The 22,993-nt window shown below is 39.7% G+C and overlaps 1 protein-coding gene across 1 annotated transcript in view; it reads left to right on the forward strand.

Annotated features, from left to right (window-relative positions):
• The window catches only part of LOC126195666 (uncharacterized), a 332,282-nt gene that overhangs the window by 259,037 nt on the left and 50,252 nt on the right, over nt 1-22,993 (forward strand). The window contains exon 4 of the mRNA XM_049934291.1: nt 8,575-8,710. Coding sequence (XP_049790248.1) covers nt 8,575-8,710 — 136 coding nt within the window. The remainder of the gene's footprint in view (nt 1-8,574; nt 8,711-22,993) is intronic.

Consider the following 22,993-nt stretch of genomic DNA (forward strand, 5'->3'; position numbering starts at 1 on the left):
GTCTTCTGTAGTTGTTGCCCATAAACATTAACTTGGATACCTTTTAATTTATATATGATTGGATTAGAACGAATATCTTCAACTTCGAAAATTTCTGTTGACTAATTAGCTATGCATCTTTCTGAAAAATTCATTTCTATTTTGTATTTTTAACTTTAACTCCTGTTTTATATTTTGGTTTATCATTAGATGCAGCAGAAGTCAACTTATAATTTTTTCATTAGCTTCTGCTGGCTTCATTTTTGTGTTATTTTATTCATCAGGTAGGTTTTTAACTAAATCAACCCACTTGTAATTTCCTTGAAGACTAAATCTCTCCCCCATCTTTTCTTTAAGAATTTTATTAAATGTTTTGACAACAGATACTTTTGATTCAGTAAAAGTTGAATAATGATAATACTTTATTTTTCATCAGTTCTTGGTACTCATTATTATTGAATTTTTTACATTTGCCTGTTTGAAAATTTCTTGCACATCTTTGCCTTATAATTTTTTCAAAATAACAACTACATTTTTATTTGTTTTATCTTCAACTGATGTAGCCTAAGCAAATTCTGAAAGTAAAACCATCAATAACATTTAATAAACACTTATCCTTTACTTATTTGTGACATTCCTTTCAATCATCTATACCAAAAGAAATGACACATGTTCTTTTAAAACATTTCCTCATTGGTTTATGTAACTTATTAATAATTTCTTCACAAATATTGGAAAAGGTAGCAATTTGTTCCCCCTTCACCTACATAAATTTTTAATGAATTCACTCTTTTTAGCTTTACAAATCGGACAACGACCTTAAATCCTCTGTCTTCCATTTTCATTTGTTTCTGTGTGAGGCTTATGTATGTTAGTAACTTTTTAAAATTCAAACAGTATATATATGTGTAATACATATATTACCATCGTTTGGATCTAAAATTAGTTCTCCAAACATGTCTAATTCACTTGAAACAGGTACCATTTTTAGAGACAGATTAACGGATATAAATACTTTATGTTTCATTTCAATTTCAAATGATGGATTACTAAATTGACTTGGACATAAATTTTCCAATTCATCGACATTGTATCCCTTTAGCTCTATTTTAAAATCAACAGGTAACAGGTCGCCATTCATATTTTGTCCAAATAAAATAATTCCTCTGATTTTTACATCATACTCAATTATGTATTTTAATATTTCAACGACAGTAAAAAAGAAATTTAATTTCATGTTTGTCATACATTCTCTTTTGAAGATCATGTAATTCATTTAGGTTTGATATTGAACTGTCTTTGGGAAATAATCTGTAAATGCTTTTTCAGCGTCTCTTTTTGTAAAGTAATTTGTAAAAGTAATATAGTTATCACTATCAAGTTCATTAAACTTTCCATTAAGGTGTGTTTTTGCAACATAATTATTGAATTGTGTTGGAATATGTGCATACTCAGGTTTTGCAACAAGATTAACTTCCTTATTTTCTAAGTATTGTTTGGTAACTGCATCATAACCATTTACAACATCTTTTATTTCTACCAGTATTCTAACTTTAAAATCAACACAGCCTTTATGTGCTTTAAAATGTCTCATTTTTTTATGAAACTGTCTGATTGAATGTTCTATTTTGATCTGTTTTTGCTTCTAATTCATTTAAATTGATTTTTGGTTCATTAATAATTTCTAACTGCATCTGCAGCTTACTTCCAAAAATTTTCATTTATTAAATTTAAAATATTATTAATCTTGCAGTTAGCAATTGCAGCCCTAAGCCTGGCTTCAGTTCTATGCCTTCTTCAACTGGGGCTGCTTCAGTTGGCATAGAAAACAGCTTTAAAACAAATATACACTAATGGCCACGAAATTACTTTTGTATTCATTGTTGAGTACAGTACAGCTCATTTGAGACAAAATATTTAATCACTTCTTTAGGAATATTTCCTCCAAATGAATCAACCAAATTGCTTATCTTTATTCTGATAATAGCAGATCCAATGTGAGCCAGCATGATCAGATGTACGAAAACGTACTATTCCAGACTAATATTCTCTTAGATAATAAGATAATTCACCAATCGTCAAAACACTGCAAAAGTGTTTAATTTTTAATTGATTATCCAGCTTTCCCATAGCAAAATTATTTAATATATTAGGATAATATGGATTGGTTTTTGAAATTTCTAATACTCCAGCGCCTGCTGTCTTCTCCAATTCTTTATAGCTTTTATCTTGTTTATTACTATATTTGAAATAGCTACAGATCCACATGCCAGTGAATCAATAATTGCTAAATATGCTAATGCAGCCAATAGTATTGGCAAAAATCCACCTTCATGTTTTTTTAATACAGAACCTAATTTATTTTTTCTTAAACTTTCAGTTTTTTGCAGCAGTACTGACTAGTGCTATAAGCAATTTTCCACCTGTCTTCTTATCACAATGATGGGCACTTGAAACTTCATTTCTGTCTCTCTCCCTTTTTTTGCATCAGTTAAAAAGTTTTCAGTACTATGTAGTTACTCATTATTTATTTTATTTGTAATTGCTTTTGGTCTAGACTTTCCACTAGCTACCAAAGTGTAATTTGTGTTGAAGTTATTCGTTTACATAAATAAACATTTTCATGAGAATGAATATTTCATAACCTCCAACTATTGTCATCAACATGTAAACCCTACCTGATTTCCTGTTTCCATACATTATTGCTCTTATTGCACTTCCCGCTAACTTTTCTCCTAATGAAGCGTTGGAAGCATGCATTCTTCCTTTCTCAAATAACTGTAGGTCTTTATTAGCTTCATGTCTTTTTTTTCTAAATCTTTATTACCTCTATAGGCAAAATCATGATTTTTTACAAGCTTCATCTAATTTTTTTTTTCTTGATGGCCTCTAGCTTACCTTTCACTTAGTTTAGTAAAAGGTCCACAGAACACAAAGTCTGGTAGATGTATCTCTGGCATTGGTAAATTATTTAAAGCCCAGTTTACTAATCCTTTTCATTGTTCGAAAATGTATGAGGAAAATTATTCAAAAATCTGATCATTCTTGCTGTTGATGATAAAATAACTAAATTTATGTGTTAACATTTGTATTACTTCTAACTTTCATTTCCATCTAATCCTTCTCTATGAATTACAGTTAATCTACCGATTATATCTGTAACATCATTCATGCAAATCTCTTCAGCTGGTTTTTCTGTGTATTTTTTTATTAAGTTTTCACCTAGTTTCACATTAGAAGAATCTCAAGAATCATATAATAATTGATATAATTTTGGTAAATAGACCTTAGCAATTTCGATTATCCACTGATTGTATTTTTTACAACTATGTGATTTTATTTTATTTGCATTAAAATTAGAATATAATGCTTCTGAACAGTACAATACTTCTGCATTATTTGACAAATCAACAGACTCAGATTCATCTCCTGTGCCATCAATAGGAATCTGCTTGTTGGTTAACAGATTCATTAGTCCATCTGTGCCTTCGTGTTCTTTTCCACAAATTTTTAATATATCTCCACTGAATTCAACTTTTAAATGACCAAGTTTACATGTATCAACAGGTTTTAATCCAAAAACTCGTTCTTCCCTATGGTTAACACACTCCATCATTCTTTCAATGACATCACCCTGAGCTTCAGCTTTTAGCTTTTTTCTTCTTTCAGTCTCTTCTTCATATTTGTTCAATACATTTAGTATATCTGAGTCACTTAAGGTATAGTCACTCTCTCAGCATTTGCAAGGATTAAATGGAAATTCTTCATGTTGATATGGAACCATCTGTTTTTCATCCCCTCTATTTTCTTCAACAGTTTTTGGTACATCGGCACCGAAATCTTCGATTCCTTGTTTTACTCGTTCGATAGTGTTAATAAAAGGTTGATCTTTTTTTAAAGTTCTGATCTTGATTGTTTCCCCTAAGACTTGAATTGCTCTTTCATTTCTTCAATTTTTTTCTATTTCGTTTAGCTTTTTTAATTCTGATTCATATTTTGAAAGCATTTATTAAAGCTGAAGAAACATTAACTAAAATTATTTGTAATGTTTAACATTTTATGTTTATATTATTGAAGTCAAGAGGGTTGATCCCCCTCCTTATGTAGTTAATTTTTTTTATTTTATCTCTGAACTTACCTTAATTCGGTTTTCTAGTGATATCTGTTGGAAAAAGTCCAAACTCATCATTTCAACATTTACTACACATTTCTTTAACATTATCAAATTTTAAATCACCACAAAGAAACTCATCATTAAATATGCTTCAAATTTGTGTCATCTTGTCTAGAAATATTTTAAAAATTGATATTATCTCTGTGTAATTGTTTTGGTATTTTTGAGTAAGTTTGAGCAAAATAAAAAAAATCTATTCCTTTATGTCTTACTCTAGTAAGATATTCTCTACCTATATCTTGATTTTCAAGAATGAAACCATCAAATACCATACATGAATAATCTCAGTATTGATCTAACAGTTGCTAGTGATGTTCCTAAAATTATTCCATTCAAATTAATTAACATAAATTTTAATTTAGCTATGGGAATATATGTAAACCATACTGATAATTTTCATTGAGAAACTAATATTATTGTTTCATTCAAATCAAATATACAATCTGTTGGTCTCATAATTCATAAATCAAATGATCCTGTATAGATTCAAATTTTTGAACCTATTCCAAATTTATAAATAGCTATATGAGATGAAAATAATAATTGGATTGATCTCAGTGGTGCTTTCGAATGGTTGTTTTAGAAATAGCTTAATACAAGTTATTCTTTAATAAATACTGAACAAAATGAAAGTTATAAATTCCACTCATTCCCTGTGAATGAGAAATCTAAAAATAATTTTAATGTGCCTAGCAAAGTTAGAGAGATTAATATAAATATTTGTGATGGATGGGTACATTCTAACCACACTCAGTTGGCTATGTGTTTCAGTATTATTGGAGCTGTTAGTACAGATTACCCAACTTTTGATTGAAAATCCAAATAGAAAATTAATTGATAATTATGTAAGTTATTTGATTTTGTAATCATAAAGAAAGGAAATTATATTTCATCTTAAACCGAAGATCCTTTTATTTCTTTGTCAGTTTTACTTCATTTGATTTCCTCACTTGCTGAAAATTAATTAAAAAATTCATCAAAGAAAGCTCGTTCACGAAAGACCCCTATTGCACTCAGTGTACCCACTTACTACTGCTTTGTATCTTATCTATTTCCTCTGGAGCAAAAAGCAGAGCCATTTGACATGGATGACTGGAAGCGAGAGATTTGGAGTGATGAATCTCTCTCTACCATATGACAATCAGATGAAGCTGTGTACTTTTCGAAAGCCTGGTAACAGTATCTCCCATCGTGTATAGTGCCAACAGTGAAGTACGAAAATAGTGGTCTTAAGTCATGGGGATGTTTTTCGTCGTTAGGGTGTGTCTCCATTAATGGGTTTAAGAAAATTCTAAGTGTGAAAGTAAACACATTTTTAACAGCACAATGGAAAACCAACCAAACCTACAAATTTCACATTTTTGTTTACTTGATCACTAGTTATGGCCGGAACCCATTTTCAGATCATCCAGATAGTCTAAGTTATATTTCCAAAAAAAAAAAGAAAAAGTAAAAGGTCAAAAGTATGTACGTATTATGAAGCGCAAATGAACAATCACAGCGCATATCTTTATGCACATCAGATTCGGATAAAATTCCGAGCTTTGGATTACGGCTTGACTTTAATGAAAATGGCAAAGCTCCCATTTTCATACCCATGGGACAGCATCGGGTTAACAAGGTGATCTCATGATGAAATCATGGAGATAGCGCATTTACATTTGCGCTAGCTGACCAACATCACTTTTAGCTCAGGGAGTCATATCACACACTGAACTAGAGAATGAGCATTCATGCTCTGTTCTCTTTCTTTACCAAGTGCCTGCTTAGGCATTAATAAGCGCATATTCGTTGTGTCTGTTGAAGTTTTTGCAAACATGAGCCAGACCTCTCTTCTCTTTTAACATTTGTATTGTATTTCATTATCAGATAGTGCATGGCCACCACTGATTTTTCAGAATTCATCTCTTTAAGCTAATGTTGACGCTCAGTACATCACTCTGCAACAGTATGTTGACTCTCCCATGAAACCACACTCACACAAACAAACATAAAAGAAACTTTATAAATCCTTCGTACTCTCAGATAAAGGTTACATTTAACTGGTCACAACATTTCTCTCTATATGGTGTCTAATCAATCAGATGTAATCTCGGCATAAAACTGGCTGCGTCACCACTCATGACAGACTTAGCAATGACAATGATGGAGGCAGTTATCGAAAGCATCAGATTTTATATGAATTTTTCGCGAGTAGTTGGCCGAGATTTTAAGTCCAGCCGTGGTCTTATGTTCTGCACGCATATCGCTGGTATGACGAACACTCAGTCATCCTGTCACACCACTAGAGGCCCATTGAATCAATCGATCTTAAACATATAGAAAATTTAAAAGAAATTGTCGTGAACGCAAAAATATTCTAAATATTTTATTTTAATAGTAACCTGTTTCATTCTTAAAGATCGCCATCGGACATTACATTTCTCCGTAGGTGATGTGCACAGAGACTGAATGGAGCCGAGGATATGTCAGGAGTCGAATGCTTGGCTTAGTTCGTGTGCAGAGACGCTTTGTAGAGCATGAACATGTGCCACGATACGCATGCTTTGCGGAGCGTTCAGAGAATGTGTTTTTTGAAATGTGTTCATGCTCCGATCGGCGTCTCTGCATACCACCTGAGGAGGCATGTAATGGTCCGATGATGATCTTAAAGATTGATGCAGGTCACCATTTAAATAAAATATTTAAAAAGTATTTGTGTACAAGACTAAGTACTTAATTTAAATTTCATACAGATCACTGCGTTTACAATAAGTTATCAAATATCATAAAAAAGGCTGGGATTTTTGGAGCAGTGGGTTAAATATAACAGTCGGTATGCCCGCAATTTCAAATTTCTACAAGATCCAATAATTTATATATAACTTCCCTTGAATGAGACACACTGCAGAAGTATGACTTGCCCGTGGCATTAGGGATTTGATATGCTATTGCTGTATTGTGGTAGTACGTGTGGATTTAGTAACCTATGGAATCCAGCGGATCGATATTCGCTTTGTAGTGTTCAAAGATATTTGACGTCCTGTACATTTCTTCACCTCTGTGCCTTATCCCACAATGGATATTCCCGACGTTCCAACGCTCTGCATACAGCGTATGTAACATAATCAGAAGGAACTAAAAGAAATGCCAAGTTCGCCCACTGGGGTTCTAGCCCTAAACAAACAAAGGATGAGGTTGGTTTTTCTAAGGATATTCACGTCCCAGCTGTAACACATTATTGATGTTCTCTTAGAAAACTATATATATATATATATATATATATATATATATATATATATATATATATATATATATATATATATATATATAATTTACACTAAAACGGCTAGGCCACGAACTGTACCTCACGAACTGTACCTAGATAAGATTAGCTGATGACATTCCTATCCTCGGCGAAAGTGAAGGAGAATTATAGCGTGTGTTAAATTGAATGTTCTGACGAGAACAGAATATGGATTGAGAGTAAATAAAAGAGTACGAAAGTAATGAGGTGTAGTAGAAATGCGAACAGTGAGAAACTTAATATCAGAATTTGAGATCACGAAGTTAAGGAACTCTGCTACATAGGCAGCAAAATAACCCTTGCGGTCTAGCACTGCCAAAAGGGCCATTCATTGCCGAGAGAAGACTATTAATATTGATCATAGGACTTAATTTGAGGGAGAAATTTCTTGTACGACGAACCTGGGTGCACGAATGGCAAAACGTCATTTTTTTTCGGATGAATCCAGGTTCTGTTTACAGAATTCGTGTTTGGCGACATCGCGGTGAATGCACATTGGAAGCGTGTATTCGTCATCGCCATACTGGCGTATCACCCGGCTTGATGGTATGGGGTGCCATTGGTTACACGTCTCGGTCACCTCTTGTTCTCATTGACGGGACTTTGAACAGTGGACGTTACATTTCACATGTCTTACGACCCGTGGCTCTACCCTTCATTCGATCCCTGCGAAACCCTACATTTCAGCAGGATAATGCACGACCTAATGTTGCAGGTCCTGTACGGGCCTTTCTGGATACAGAAAATGTTCGACTTCTGCCCTGGCCAGCACATTCTCCAGATCTCTGACCAATTTAAAACGCCTGGTCAATGGTGGCCGAGCAACTGGCTCGTCACAATACGCCAGTCAGTACTCTTGATGAACTGTGGTATAGTGTTGAAGCTGCATGGGTAGCTGTACCATCCAAGCTCTGTTTGACTCAAGTTCTATGCACCCTAATTGCGTGAAAATGTAATCACATATCAGTTCTAGTGTAATATATTTGTCCAATGAATAACCGTTTATCATCTGCATTTCTTCTTGGTGTAGCAATTTTAACGGCCAGTAGTGTAGTTTTTGTCTAGATTACTGTTTTCAGTGCAGTTAGTCGAGAGGTGTTGGGGAGGTGGCGTGATGGTGGCATGGTGTCCGCAGATGGAGAGCTCCAACGCCAGCCAGGTGGTGTACAAGACGGTGGGACTGGGCAGCTCCGGCCGCTACCGCTGCGAGGTGTCCGGGGAGGCGCCCTCCTTCCAGACCGTCACGGACCACGGGGACATGGTCGTCGTCGGTGAGTAGCAGCACCGCAAGCGTGAGAAATTCAAGCTTCAACATATGTCCACATACTAGTCACGTATGCATTTTTCGCTGTTGTATTCGACCACCGAGCGGCACCTGTCCAATGTCCTCAGTACCTTACAAGTGTCAGTCTTGGTGACACTGTTTTCTGTCGGTGTGAGTCCACTATGCAGGAGCTAAGTGGATTGGAAAGTAGGCAAATTGTTGGTGGTAGTATGATGGGTGCTTCTTAACCAAGGGAGATGAAATGTTTGGTGTGTCAAGATGCACCATATGCAAGATTTACACCGCGTACAGGAGAAAGTGGAAAAACAATATCCGGTAAGTTACAAAGCGGAGGAAAATGTTTGTTGAAAGATCGTGAGACGGTCGAATAACGAGACGACGACAACTTCAAAAATCACTGCAGAAAAAAAAATGTTCAAATGTGTGTGGAATGTTATGGGACTTAACTGCTAAGGTCATCAGTCCCTAAGCTTACACGCTACTTAACCTAAATTTTCCTGAGGACAAACACACACACCCATGCCCGAGGGAGGACTCGAACCTCCCCGGGACCAGCGGCACAGTCCATGACTGCAGTGACCTAGACCGCTCGACTAATCCAGCGCATCAGTGCAGAATTCAATGTCGCAATCACGAACATTGTCAGTACCAAAGCAACACGAAGGAAATTCCATAAGCAAGTAATTGCAGGGTGAGCCGGAATTCAAAACCGCTCATCGTTATAGCACATGCCCGTACTGGAGTGCCAAAGACGTAAAAGCTGGACTATGGAGGAATGGAAGAATATTATGTGGTCGGATGAGACCTATTTCACACTGTTCCAACTTCTGGCTGAGTTCACAACCCATGAGTGAATCATGACAGATGCTCACTGATGATTCGGGTAACCACATCGCGATATTCCAAGGACCCCAAGGATATTCGGTAAGGACGTTATCACTGTCGAGAATTATGTGAACATTTTAGCTCATCAGGTCCATCCCATGGTACGATGTGTCTTCCCCAACGGTGATGCTGTGTTCATTGACATCAGGGTCCATGTTCACACAGCGCATATCGTGAGGACTGGGTTTTGTGTAATCAATGATGAATGGTCGCATCTCTTATGGCCACCACAGTCATCATATCACAATATTACTGACCCTTAATGCTCTGCTTTAGAGGGAAGTGTCCGTCATCGTTTCCCACTTCCATTATTGTTACCTGAATTTGGAGCTATTTTGCAGGAAGTATGTTATATGATTCCCTTGGAAACCTTACAGGACGAGCATTTATCCTGCAAATGGAAAGTGCTTTGATTGCCAACCCGTTCCTGACGTTGTGATAGGCTGGCTTCAAATGGCTCTGAGCACTATGGGACTCAACTGCTGTGGTCATAAGTCCCCTAGAACTTAGAACTACTTAAACCTAACTAACCTAAGGACAGCACACAACACCCAGCCATCACGAGGCAGAGAAAATCCCTGACCCCGCCGGGAATCGAACCCGGGAACCCGGGCGTGGGAAGCGAGAACGCTACCGCACGACCACGAGATGCGGGCAGTGTGATAGGCTGGGTAATGTGTTCTTTTGGTGGTGTTTTGCATATTTCTGTCCACCTCCTCTACATCCGCTGCGGTTATTGGCGGCCCACACCGTGCAAGTGATGTCGTGCTGTCTGTCTGCTATCACAAAGTTCCGCAAACTGTTTAAACTTAACATCTGCCGGCCACTCCCATTTGCTTTTTACATTCCTCGTGGAATCCAGGCAGGTCAGCGTGGTGTATCATAATTAGTAGCGAAAACTAGCGGGTGAGAGTAAGCCATAGCAGAAACAATATCGTCCATAATGTGAGTATGCAAATCAGTTGTTTGAGATAACTGCTAATGTGTGGTTATGAGATGCCTCTGATTTCAGAATGAAATATTGCCCTAGTGACTGTAAATGTACCATCTCTGTAGTCATGGTCGCTAATATACCATTGTGCTATGTTGCTCGACTCAGAAGTTAGCAGGTTCGAATCCTAGTGGTGGTAGGCTCGTCCAATCCAAATAAAAGTGCTTCTCCGATGTGAAGTGGTTGGAGACGGATCGATATTTACTGTTTTCATTCATTTGGCTTCAACTAACATCATCAGTTGTGCATTCGTTGTCGACCACCCTTATAAGTATCGACGTGGGAGGGAAGTAAAAGGCAAATGTTCTCGCTGTTGGTGTATTCCTTTAAGTACGCTGATTTAAAATGACACACTCAGTTGAGAACACGCCTTATCTTCCTAAGTTGGCTGACATAAGAAATCCGTCACCTCGTAAAATAGTTCCTTACATACATAGTAGAAGTATAACTACTCATATATGGCATGCAGTATATTCTGTATCACATACACTACGCAGGCTTACGAAGTAAAATTTCAAGGAAATTCATTTTTCTGTACCTAGCCAATTTCGTGTTGTACCTTATAGGCCGGCCGAAGTGGCCGTGCGGTTAAAGGCGCTGCAGTCTGGAACCGCAAGACCGCTACGGTCGCAGGTTCGAATCCTGCCTCGGGCATGGATGTTTGTGATGTCCTTAGGTTAGTTAGGTTTAACTAGTTCTAAGTTCTAGGGGACTAATGACCTCAGCAGTTGAGTCCCATAGTGCTCAGAGCCATTTGAGCCATTTGTACCTTATATTTTGTATATTTGTCACGAAATTTGAGGCGATTATTTCTTCTTTTTAACAGCTGACTAGCAAACTATAAAGAAGTGCCACTAGTGGAGTTTTGTTGCGATACAGTGATGAAATCCCTCAGCAGTGTTATAAAACAAATAGATATCGAGACACCTCTGCGGCAGAAATTCGGATTATAGTTATCAAACTTCCTTGAGCGACGCTAGACCCCTTTGTCAAGTTACTTGCAGGATTGAAGTAGAGTAAGCGAGAATGCAGCCGTATATGAACTTCTCGGAATATTACCTCTGTATATTGCAACGCGTATTTCACAGGAATCCTCCCAGTCTCTTGTTGACAACTTTACTCAGGTATAATAGGAACGTTCTCCGTATTAAGCTGTCATGCTCTCATGGGTATGTTTACTTGCTCATTTCTACTGAATTACTACATTTGTTCGTGAAATGTAGTCTCTGTTAAATAAGAAAAACCTTTTTCTTTCACTTTCTAATATTCCAAGAAGATAGTTGCCATTTCTAGCTTAATAATGGAGCATTTGTTCTTTTAACATTTTCTCCGAGAAGCAATGGCTATAGATGTTAGTTATGTGAGGCGTTTCTCCGATGGGCTTTTAGAAACCTACTGAATTGGTTGACTGATTCATTTCATGAAATAGAAACCACCGTTTCTTTTCAAGTAACCACCGTTTCAGCCATTTAGAAAGTTGCTTGATATAGTAACTGAAGCAAGCAAACTTAACCTTTTGAACATTGCAGCCCTCACCTTAAGTTTGCTAGATTGACAGCACACGCGAGATGCTGTTCGGAAGTTTTCACATCGGTCACACTTCGCATATCGTGTCTCTGTGTAAGTTCATACCTGAAATCACTGCAGACAGCGCAGGTCACTGGCTCATGACGCTGACACTGCTGCAAGGTGTACAAAGTCGTACCATGGAGAATCTGGAAAGGCACTAAATATTCCATGTTGAATAACGTCACCAAATAACTATTGGGATGCCACACGTTCACGGCTATGTTCAACTCTAGATGTACGATACACTTCACTCTACTCATGTGTTGCACAATACACAGTAATCCAACACTTCGGTTAAATAGCAAATTACAGCCCGACCGGTTCTCCCGATAGTATCGTGATTGAATTGCGTTTAACTTGGTATATTTTAAAATTTCACAGTAGTTTAGTAAATTTTCTAACATTTCTGACGACCGTGTTCTACACATGTTCATCCGAGTCGGACGCCCCCACTTGAGCGCCGCCACAGTGCAACTGAGCTCTTAGAGCTTCCCAACGCCAAAACTACTCTCAGCAAATCGGGTGCCGGAATTCGTTTCGTTTCCTTATATGACACGACTCTTCTCAGCTAATGAGAAACTGACACACAGTTCCACGACACAAAGCTGCTATGTGGTCAGAGCCAAGTCACTAAAATTACAGCCAGCCGCTGTGGCCGAGCAGTTTTAGGCGCTTCAGTCCGGAACCGCATGGATGTGTGTGATGTCCTTAGGTTAGGTTTAAGTAGTTCTAAGTCTAGGAGACTGATGACCTCAGATGTTAAGTCCCATAGTGTGTAGAATCATTTAAACCATTTGAACTAAAATTACATCAGCCGCTCCTGCTCTGCCCATAGTTGGGTACTGTTGCACAGTCTCAAGAAATATAACGAATTAAACATGAGATACTGAACATGGAATCTAGCATATACGTATTACAGCCTGCAGTTTTTCACATATATTGATTACTCGAACCGTCAACCACACAAAAAAATAGATCGTTATTACTGACAGTTTAAAAGTACCGCACACCATGAGCGAACTCTGGGTGGTATGACTCTTCTCTGGTTGTTGTTCTCCAGCAAGTTTCCATCCGTATAAAACGTTTTAATGCACATACCAAGATGAACCAAAACGTTATGATCACTTTTGCCACGCCATCAGCAGCGATTATGAGTGGAATGGATTCGAAAAGTCCCTGTATGTTTCCGAACATATGTGGAACCAGCCGTCTACGCACAGGTCACTCAATTTCCGTAAATTACAGTTCGGTGGTTTGTGGGCGCAGAGCTGGCACTCGGAAGCGTCTCAGACGTGATCCAAATCTGGTGACCAAGATATCGACAAGAGTACACTTCGTGCCCCGCAAACTACTATAGTACGATTCTGACCTTGTGACACAGACAGTTGTCCTGCTGGGAGATGCCATCGCTATCCCGTGAAATACTGTATTTTGCAGTGCAGCGAACAATGCTACGAACGATGCGTGACATCATAGTACGTGTCTCTCAGTTAGAGCACACAAAAGTAACAAAGAGTAAAAATTCTGAATAAAGCTTCAAACTGAACTTTGAAAGAACAAATGCTCAAAATGCGTGAGTTGAAACAGCCTGAGTCCGCAGCTCGTGGTCGTGTGGTAGCGTTCTCGCTTCCCGCGCCCGGGTTCCCGTGTTCGATTCCCGGCGGGGTCATGGATTTTCTCTGCCTCGTGATGACTGGGTGTTGTGTGATGTCCTTAGGTTAGTTAGGTTTAAGTAGTTCTAAGTTCTAGGGGACTGATGACCATAGATGTTAAGTCTCATAGTGCTCAGAGCCATTTGAACCATTTTGATGCAGCCTGGAAATTTACGTATCAGAACTGACCAAATGAAATTCCGAAGTTTAAATGACACACAGGCTAACGTGAAACACTACACTGTTATGAGCAAGCATGACAAAGAAAATGCGATCTGAACAAAACTTTAACTGAACTGGCCCTGATGATAGTTTCGAAATGCAATACGTGAGTGTAAATAACCTTACTATGCCCTAACAGCCATGTTAAACTACTGAATGTTAAAATGCAACGCAGCAGCAAAAAAGATAAAGAAGACATTGCCCAAGTGGGGTGCAAGGAAAAACAAGTATGCGAAGCACATCACTTTAAGCTTTGAGCAAATGTGTTAATTGTGTTCCGGTAAAGGCAATGGGGTAACACACGATTGCAACACAAAAGTTTAGTAAGGGAATGGCGGGAGAAAGTGAAATTAATGTTTGGTGTAGAAGAAACTATCATTTGAAAATTTAATTACGAAACCGACTTTTATCTATTACAACGATCTTTAAAAAAATTACTTCTTATGAAAGAAATATTACTCTACGATGTATTTCCTTAACGGAATGGTAAAGGAGTGGTGAATCTATAACACTGAGTCCTAGCCATGTGAACAGATATTTAGTATAATCTCGTTTCGGTAGTTGACCTAGCCGACCCGAAACAGTGAACAAAGAAAATTTATCTTTCTCAAACTCATCACAAACTACGCAAGAGTAAGAAATGCAGCGACAACATTATCTGACTTTCTTCACACTTCAAACTCCATCTTTACAAAACCATATTTACAAAAATCAACATCCTCTGTGCTTGCGTTCCCGTGTCCTGCTGGTCATTTCCAGACCGCTCAGCACCGTGACTAACAGCAGACTCTCTCACTTAAAACTCTTGAATGCTACACAGGCAACGATAAAGATCACATTGGTTAAGCTCATAATCTCTGTGGCGTAACATGTCGAGTGACCTCCCCAATGCCAACCTGTATGGTTTTCGAAAACATCGATCATGTGAAACCCAACTCACACTTTTTCCACATGACATACTGAAAACTTTCGGTCAATGAAATCAGGTAGATGCAGTGTTCCTTAATTTCCGAAAAGCATTGACTCAGTACCCCATCTACATTTAGTGTCAAAAGTACGACCACATGGGGCATCAAGTGAAATCTGTGATTGGATCGAGGACGTTTTGGTAGAGGGAGAACACAGCATGTTATCTTGGATGGAGAGTTATCGTTAGTTGTAGAAGTAACTTCTGGTCTGCCCCATGGAAATCTGTTGGAATCATTGCTGTTCATGTTATATATTAATGAACTTGCAGACCATATTAATAGTAAAATCAGGCTTTTTGCAGATGATGAAGTTGTTTATAATGGAGTACTATCTGAGAGAAGCTGCATAAATATTCAGTCGGGTCTTGATCAGATGTCAACATGGTGCAGAGACTGGCAACGTGCTCTAAATGTTCAGGAATGTATAATTTTCCCCTTCACAAAACGAAAAAATGTAGCATCTTATGACTATAGTATCAGTGAGTCACTGTTGGAATCGGCCAAATCATACTAATACCTGAGTGTAACACTTTATAGGGATATGCAATGGAATGATCACATAGGCTCAGTCGCAGGTAAAGCAGGTGGTAGATTTCGGATCATTGTTAGAATACTGGGGAACTGCAATCAGTCTACAAAAGAGAGTGCTTAAAAATCAGTTGTGCGACCCAGCCCAGATTGTTGCCCAAGTGTGCCTGACCTGTACCAGATAGGACTAACAGGAGTACTGAATATATACAGAGAAAGGCAGCACGAATGATTACATGTTTCTTTAATCCATGGGAGAGTGTCACAGAGATACTGAAGGAACTGAAATAGCAGACTCCTGAAGACAGACCTAAACTATCCCGGGAAAGTCTGTTAACAAAGTTTCACGAACCGGCTTTAAATGATTACTCTAGGTACATATTACAACCCTGTACGTATTGCTCACGCTGGAATCGTGAGGATAGGATTACAATAATTACTGCACACACAGAGACATTCAAACAATCATTCTTCCCACGCTCCATACACGAATGAAACAGGAAGAAACCACAATAACTGATACAATGGGATGTACCCTCTGCCATGCACCTCACAGTGGTTTGCAGAGTATAGATGTAGATGTAAATCGACCGAAAAAGTATCCAGTGTACAAGTATGACGAATTACTCATCCAATGAAAAGAGAATTCACATCATTCTCATCGAATTCCAAAAGTAAGCTAGAAACCTTACAAAGTCATACACTTACAAAGTCATACACTTACAAAGTCATACAACAAAGGACTTTACTGTTAGTAATATAAAAAATTTTCTGAAAATGCTGACGTCGTCCTACGTAAATTTTTATATGCTTTTTCGTCTAGTGTAATCTTTGATAACCTACCTTCAGCACTTTTTTACAAACTCTGTTATAATAGATGAACCTGAAATCCAACGACAAAATTTCGGAGGTGTTTTGGTGATATTCTGTGAGTATTGCGGTAAGCGAGTCTGCTTTTGATGTCCTCCTTGCTCCGTTCGTCATTGGTTATTTTACTGCCTATGTAGCAGAATTCCTTAACTTCATTGACTTCGTGACCATCAATCCTGAAGTTAAGTTTCTCGCTGTTCTCATTTCTACTACTTCTCATTACCTTCGTCTTTCTCCGATTTACTCTCAAACCATACTGTGTACTCATTAGACTGTTCATTCCGTTCAGCAGATCATTTAATTCTTCTTCACTTTCACTCAGGATAGCAATGTCATCAGCGAATCGTATCATTGGTATCCATTCACCTTGTATTTTAATTCCACTCCTGAACCTTTCTTTTATTTCCATCATTGCTTCCTCCATGTACAGATTGAAGAGTAGCGGCGAAAGGCTACAGCCTTGTCTTACACCCTTCTAAATACGAGCACTTCGTTCTTGATCGTCCACTCTTATTATTCCCTCTTGGTTGTTGTACATATTGTATATGACCCGTCTCTCCCTATAGCTTACCCCTACTTTTTTCAGAATCTCGAACAGCTTGCACCATTTTATATTGTTGAACGCTTTTTCCAGGTCGACAAAACCTATGAAAATGTCTTGATTTTTCTTTAGCCTTGCTTCCATTATTAGCCGTAACGTCAGAATTGCCTCTCTCGTCCATTTACTTTTCCTAAAGCCAAACTGATCGTCACCTAGCGCATTCTCAATTTTCTTTTCCATTCTTCTGTATATTATTCTTGTAAGCAGCATCGATGCATGAGCTGTTAAGCTGACTGTGCGATAATTCTCGCACTTGTCAGCTCTTGCCGTCTTCCGAATTGTGTGGATGATGCTTTTCCGAAAGTCAGATGGTATATCGCCAGACTCCTATACTCTACACACCAACGTGACTAGTCGTTTTGTTGCCACTTCCCCCAATGATTTTAGAAATTCTGATGGAATGTTATCTATCCCTTCTGTCTTATATGACCGTAAGCCCTCCAAAGCTCTTTCAAATTCCGATTCTAATACTGGATCCCCTATCTCTTCTAAATCGACTCCTGTTTCTTCTTCTGTCACATCAGACAAATCTTCACCCTCATAGAGGCTTTCAATGTATTCTTTCCACCTATCTGCTCTCTCCTCTGCATTTAACAGTGGAATTCCCGTTGCACTCTTAATGTTACCACCGTTGCTTTTAATGCCACCAAAGGTTGTTTTGACTTTCCTGTATGCTGAGTCTGTTCTTCCGACAATCACATCTTTTTCGATGTCTTCGCATTTTTCCTGCAGCCATTTCGTCTTAGCTTCCCTGCACTTCCTATTTATTTCATTCCTCAGCGAATTGTATTTCTGTATTCCTGATTTTCCCGGAACATGTTTGTACTTCCTCCTTTCATCAGTCAACTGAAGTATTTCCTCTGTTACCCATGGTTTCTTCGCAGCTACCTTCTTTGTACCTATGTTTTCCTTCCCAACTTCTGTGATGGCCCTTTTTAGAGATGTCCATTCCTCTTCAACTGTACTGCCTACTGCGCTATTCCTTATTGCAGTATCTATAGCGTTAGAGAACTTCAATTGTATCTCGTCATTCCTTAGTACTTCCGTATCCCACTTCTTTGCGTATTGATTCTTCCTGACTAATGTCTTGAACTTCAGCCTGCTCTTCATCACTACTATATTGTGATCTGAGTCTATATCTGCTCCTGGGTACGCCTTACAATCCAGTATCTGATTTCAGAATCTCCGTCTGACCATGATGTAATCTAATTGAAATCTTCCTGTATCTCCCGGCCTTTTCCAAGTATACCTCCTCCTCTTGCAATTCTTGAACAGAGTATTTGCTATTACTAGCTGAAACTTGTTACAGAACTCAATTAGTCTTTCTCCTCTTTCATTCCTTGTCCCAAGCCCATATTCTCCTGTAAACTTTTCTTCTACTCCTTCCCCTACAACTGCATTCCAGTCGCCCATGACTATTAGATTTTCGCCCCCCTTTACATACTGCATGTTGTTGTTGTTGTTATGGTCTTCAGTCCTGAGACTGGTTTGATGCAGCTCTCCATGCTACTCTATCCTGTGCAAGCTGCTTCATCTCTCAGTACCTACTGCAACCTACATCCTTCTGAATCGGCTTAGTGTATTCATCTCTTGGTCTCCCCCTACGATTTTTACCCTCCACGCTGCCCTCCAATACTAAATTGGTGATCCCTTGATGCATCAGAACATGTCCTACCAACCGATCCCTTCTTCTGGTCAAGTTGTGCCACAAACTCCTCTTCTCCCCAATCCTATTCAGTACCTCCTCATTAGTTATGTGATCTACCCATCTAATCTTCAGCATTCTTCTGTAGCACCACATTTCGAAAGCTTCTATTCTCTTCTTGTCCAAACTATTTACCGTCCATGTTTCACTTCCATACATGGCTACACTCCATACAAATACTTTCAGAAATGACTTCCTGACACTTAAATCTATGTTCGATGTTAACAAATTTCTCTTCTTCAGAAACGCTTTCCTTGCCATTGCCAGTCTACATTTTATATCCTCTCTACTTCGACCATCATCAGTTATTTTGCTCCCCAAATAGCAAAACTCCTTTACTACTTTAAGTGTCTCATTTCCTAATCTAATACCCTCAACATCACCCGACTTAATTCGACTACATTCCATTATCCTCGTTTTGCTTTTGTTGATGTTCATCTTAAATGCTCCCTTCAAGACACCATCCATTCCGTTCAACTGCTCTTCCAAGTCCTTTGCTGTCTCTGACAGAATTACAATGTCATCGGCGAACCTCAAAGTTTTTATTTCTTCTCCATGGATTTTAATACCTATTCCGAATTTTTCTTTTGTTTCCTTTACTGCTTGCTCAATATACAGGTTAAATAACATCGGGGAGAGGCTACAACCCTGTCTTACTCCCTTCCCAACCACTGCTTCCCTTTCATGCTCTCGACTCTTATAACTGCCATCTGGTTTCTGTACAAATTGTAAATAGCCTTTCGCTCCCTGTATTTTACCCCTGCCACCTTTAGAATTTGAAAGAGAGTATTCCAGTCAACATTGTCAAAAGCTTTCTCTAAATCTACAAATGCTAGAAACGTAGGTTTGCCTTTCCTTAATCTTTCTTCTAAGATAAGTCGTAAGGTCAGTATTGCCTCACGTGTTCCAGTATTTCTACGGAATCCAAACTGATCTTCCTCGAGGTCGGCTTCTACCAGTTTTTCCATTCGTCTGTAAAGAATTCGTGTTAGTATTTTGCAGCTGTGGCTTATTAAACTGATTGTTCGGTAATTCTCACATCTGTCAACACCTGCTTTCTTTGGGATTGGAATTATTATATTCTTCTTGAAGTCTGAGGGTATTTCGCCTGTTTCATACATCTTGCTCACCAGATGGTAGAGTTTTGTCAGGACTGGCTCTCCCAAGGCCGTCAGTAGTTCCAATGGAATGTTGTCTACTCCGGGGGCCTTGTTTCGACTCAGGTCTCTCAGTGCTCTGTCAAACTCTTCACGCAGTATCGTATCTCCCATTTCATCTTCATCTACATCCTCTTCCATTTCCATAATATTGTCCTCAAGTACATCGCCCTTGTATAGACCCTCTGTATACTCCTTCCACCTTTCTGCTTTCCCTTCTTTGCTTAGAACTGGGTTTCCATCTGAGCTCTTGATGTTCATACAAGTGGTTCTCTTATCTCCAAAGGTCTCTTTAATTTTCCTGTAGGCAGTATCTATCTTACCTCTAGTGAGATAAGCCTCTACATCCTTACATTTGTCCTCTAGCCATCCCTGCTTAGCCATTTTGCACTTCCTGTCGATCTCATTTTTGAGACGTTTGTATTCCTTTTTGCCTGCTTCATTTACTGCATTTTTATATTTTCTCCTTTCATCAATTAAATTCAATATTTCTGCTGTTACCCAAGGATTTCTACTAGCCCTCGTCTTTTTACCTACTTGATCCTCTGCTGCCTTCACTACTTCATCCCTCAAAGCTACCCATTCTTCTTCTACTGTATTTCTTTCCCCCATTCCTGTCAATTGTTCCCTTATGCTCTCCTGAAACTCTTTACAACCTCTGGTTCTTTCAGTTTATCCAGGTCCCATCTCCTTAAATTCCCACCTTTTTGCAGTTTCTTCAGTTTTAATCTACAGGTCATAACCAATAGATTGTGGTCAGAGTTCACATCTGCCCCTGGAAATGTCTTACAATTTAAAACTTGGTTCCTAAATCTCTGCCTTACCATTATATAATCTACCTGATACCTTTTAGTATCTCCAGGGTTCTTCCATGTATACAACCGTCTATCATACTGCATTACCCTTTCAATATCCTCATACACTTTCTCTATCTGTTCATCTTCAGCTTGCGACGTCGGCATGTATACCTGAACTATCGTTGTCGGTGTTGGTCTGCAGTCGCTTCTGATTAGAACAACCCGGTCACTGAACTGTTCACAGTAACACACCCTCTGCCCTACCTTCCTATTCATAACGAATTCTACACCTGCTATACCATCTGACCAGAAATCCTTGTCTTCCTTCCACTTCACTGACCCCTACTATATCTAGATTGAGCCTCTGCTTTTCCCTTTTCAGATCTTCTAGTTTCCCTACCACGTTCAGGCTTCTGACATTCCACGCCCCGACTCGTTATCCTTTCGTTGATTATTCAATCTTTTTATCATGGTAACCTCCCCCTTGGCAGTCCCCTCCTGGAGATCCGAATAGGGGACTATTCCGGAATCTTTTGCCAATGGAGAGATCATCATGACACTTCTTCAAATACAGGCCACATGTCCTGTGGACACACGTTACGTGTCTTTAATGCAGTGGTTTCCATTGCCTTCTGCATCCTCATGTCGTTGATCATTCCTGATTCTTCCGCCTTTAGGGGCAATTTCCCACCCCTAGGACAAAAGAGTGCCCTGAACCTCTATCCGCTCCTCCGCCCTCTTTGAAAAGGCCGTTGGCAGAATGAGGCTGACTACTTATGCCGGAAGTCTTCGGCCGCCAATGCTGATCATTTATCAAAATAAAGGCAGTGGCGGGGATCGAACCCGTGACCGAAGACGTTTTGATTATGAATCAAAGACGCTACCCCTTTTTTTATTTTTTTTTAATATCATTTTGTTTGCTTTTGTTCGTTGCATCTGCTCAGGGCGGACGTCGTAAGATAGCCGTTTAGGTTCGTTGTTGATCGACTAACTCAGTTTTTTTATTACAAAGGGCTGCTAACCCTCTGACCGAACACACTGAGCTACTGTGCCGGCAGTTTAGAATGCATGACGATTACCACTTTTTTTTCTTTTTTTTCATTTTGTTCGTTGTTGATCGTTGTGTTCTGTCATGGCGGACGTCACATGACATCCGTTAAAGTTCGTTTTTTATTACAGAGGCGAACCAGCTCTCTGGCCGAACACGCTGAGCTACCGTGCCGACTACCCCTAGACCACGGGTACTTCATATACACTCCTGGAAATTGAAATAAGAACACCGTGAATTCATTGTCCCACGAAGGGGAAACTTTATTGACACATTCCTGGGGTCAGATACATCACATGATCACACTGACAGAACCACAGGCACATAGACACAGGCAACAGAGCATGCACAATGTCGGCACTAGTACAGTGTATATCCACCTTTCGCAGCAATGCAGGCTGCTATTCTCCCATGGAGACGATCGTAGAGATGCTGGATGTAGTCCTGTGGAACGGCTTGCCGTGCCATTTCCACCTGGCGCCTCAGTTGGACCAGCGTTCGTGCTGGACGTGCAGACCGCGTGAGACGACGCTTCATCCAGTCCCAAACATGCTCAATGGGGGACAGATCCGGAGATCTTGCTGGCCAGGGTAGTTGACTTACACCTTCTAGAGCACGTTGGGTGGCACGGGATACATGCGGACGTGCATTGTCCTGTTGGAACAGCAAGTTCCCTTGCCGGTCTAGGAATGGTAGAACGATGGGTTCGATGACGGTTTGGATGTACCGTGCACTATTCAGTGTCCCCTCGACGATCACCAGTGGTGTACGGCCAGTGTAGGAGATCGCTCCCCACACCATGATGCCGGGTGTTGGCCGTGTGTGCCTCGGTCGTATGCAGTCCTGATTGTGGCGCTCACCTGCACGGCGCCAAACACGCATACGACCATCATTGGCACCAAGGCAGAAGCGACTCTCATCGCTGAAGACGACACGTCTCCATTCGTCCCTCCATTCACGCCTGTCGCGACGCTACTGGAGGCGGGCTGCACGATGTTGGGGCGTGAGCGGAAGACGGCCTAACGGTGTGCGGGACCGTAGCCCAGCTTCATGGAGACGGTTGCGAATGGTCCTCGCCGATACCCCAGGAGCAACAGTGTCCCTAATTTGCTGGGAAGTGGCGGTGCGGTCCCCTACGGCACTGCGTAGGATCCTACGGTCTTGGCGTGCATCCGTGCGTCGCTGCGGTCCGGTCCCAGGTCGACGGGCACGTGCACCTTCCGCCGACCACTGGCGACAACATCGATGTACTGTGGAGACCTCACGCTCCACGTGT

Source organism: Schistocerca nitens, chromosome 7 (assembly GCF_023898315.1).
Source record: "Schistocerca nitens isolate TAMUIC-IGC-003100 chromosome 7, iqSchNite1.1, whole genome shotgun sequence".
Taxonomy (NCBI): domain Eukaryota; kingdom Metazoa; phylum Arthropoda; class Insecta; order Orthoptera; family Acrididae; genus Schistocerca; species Schistocerca nitens.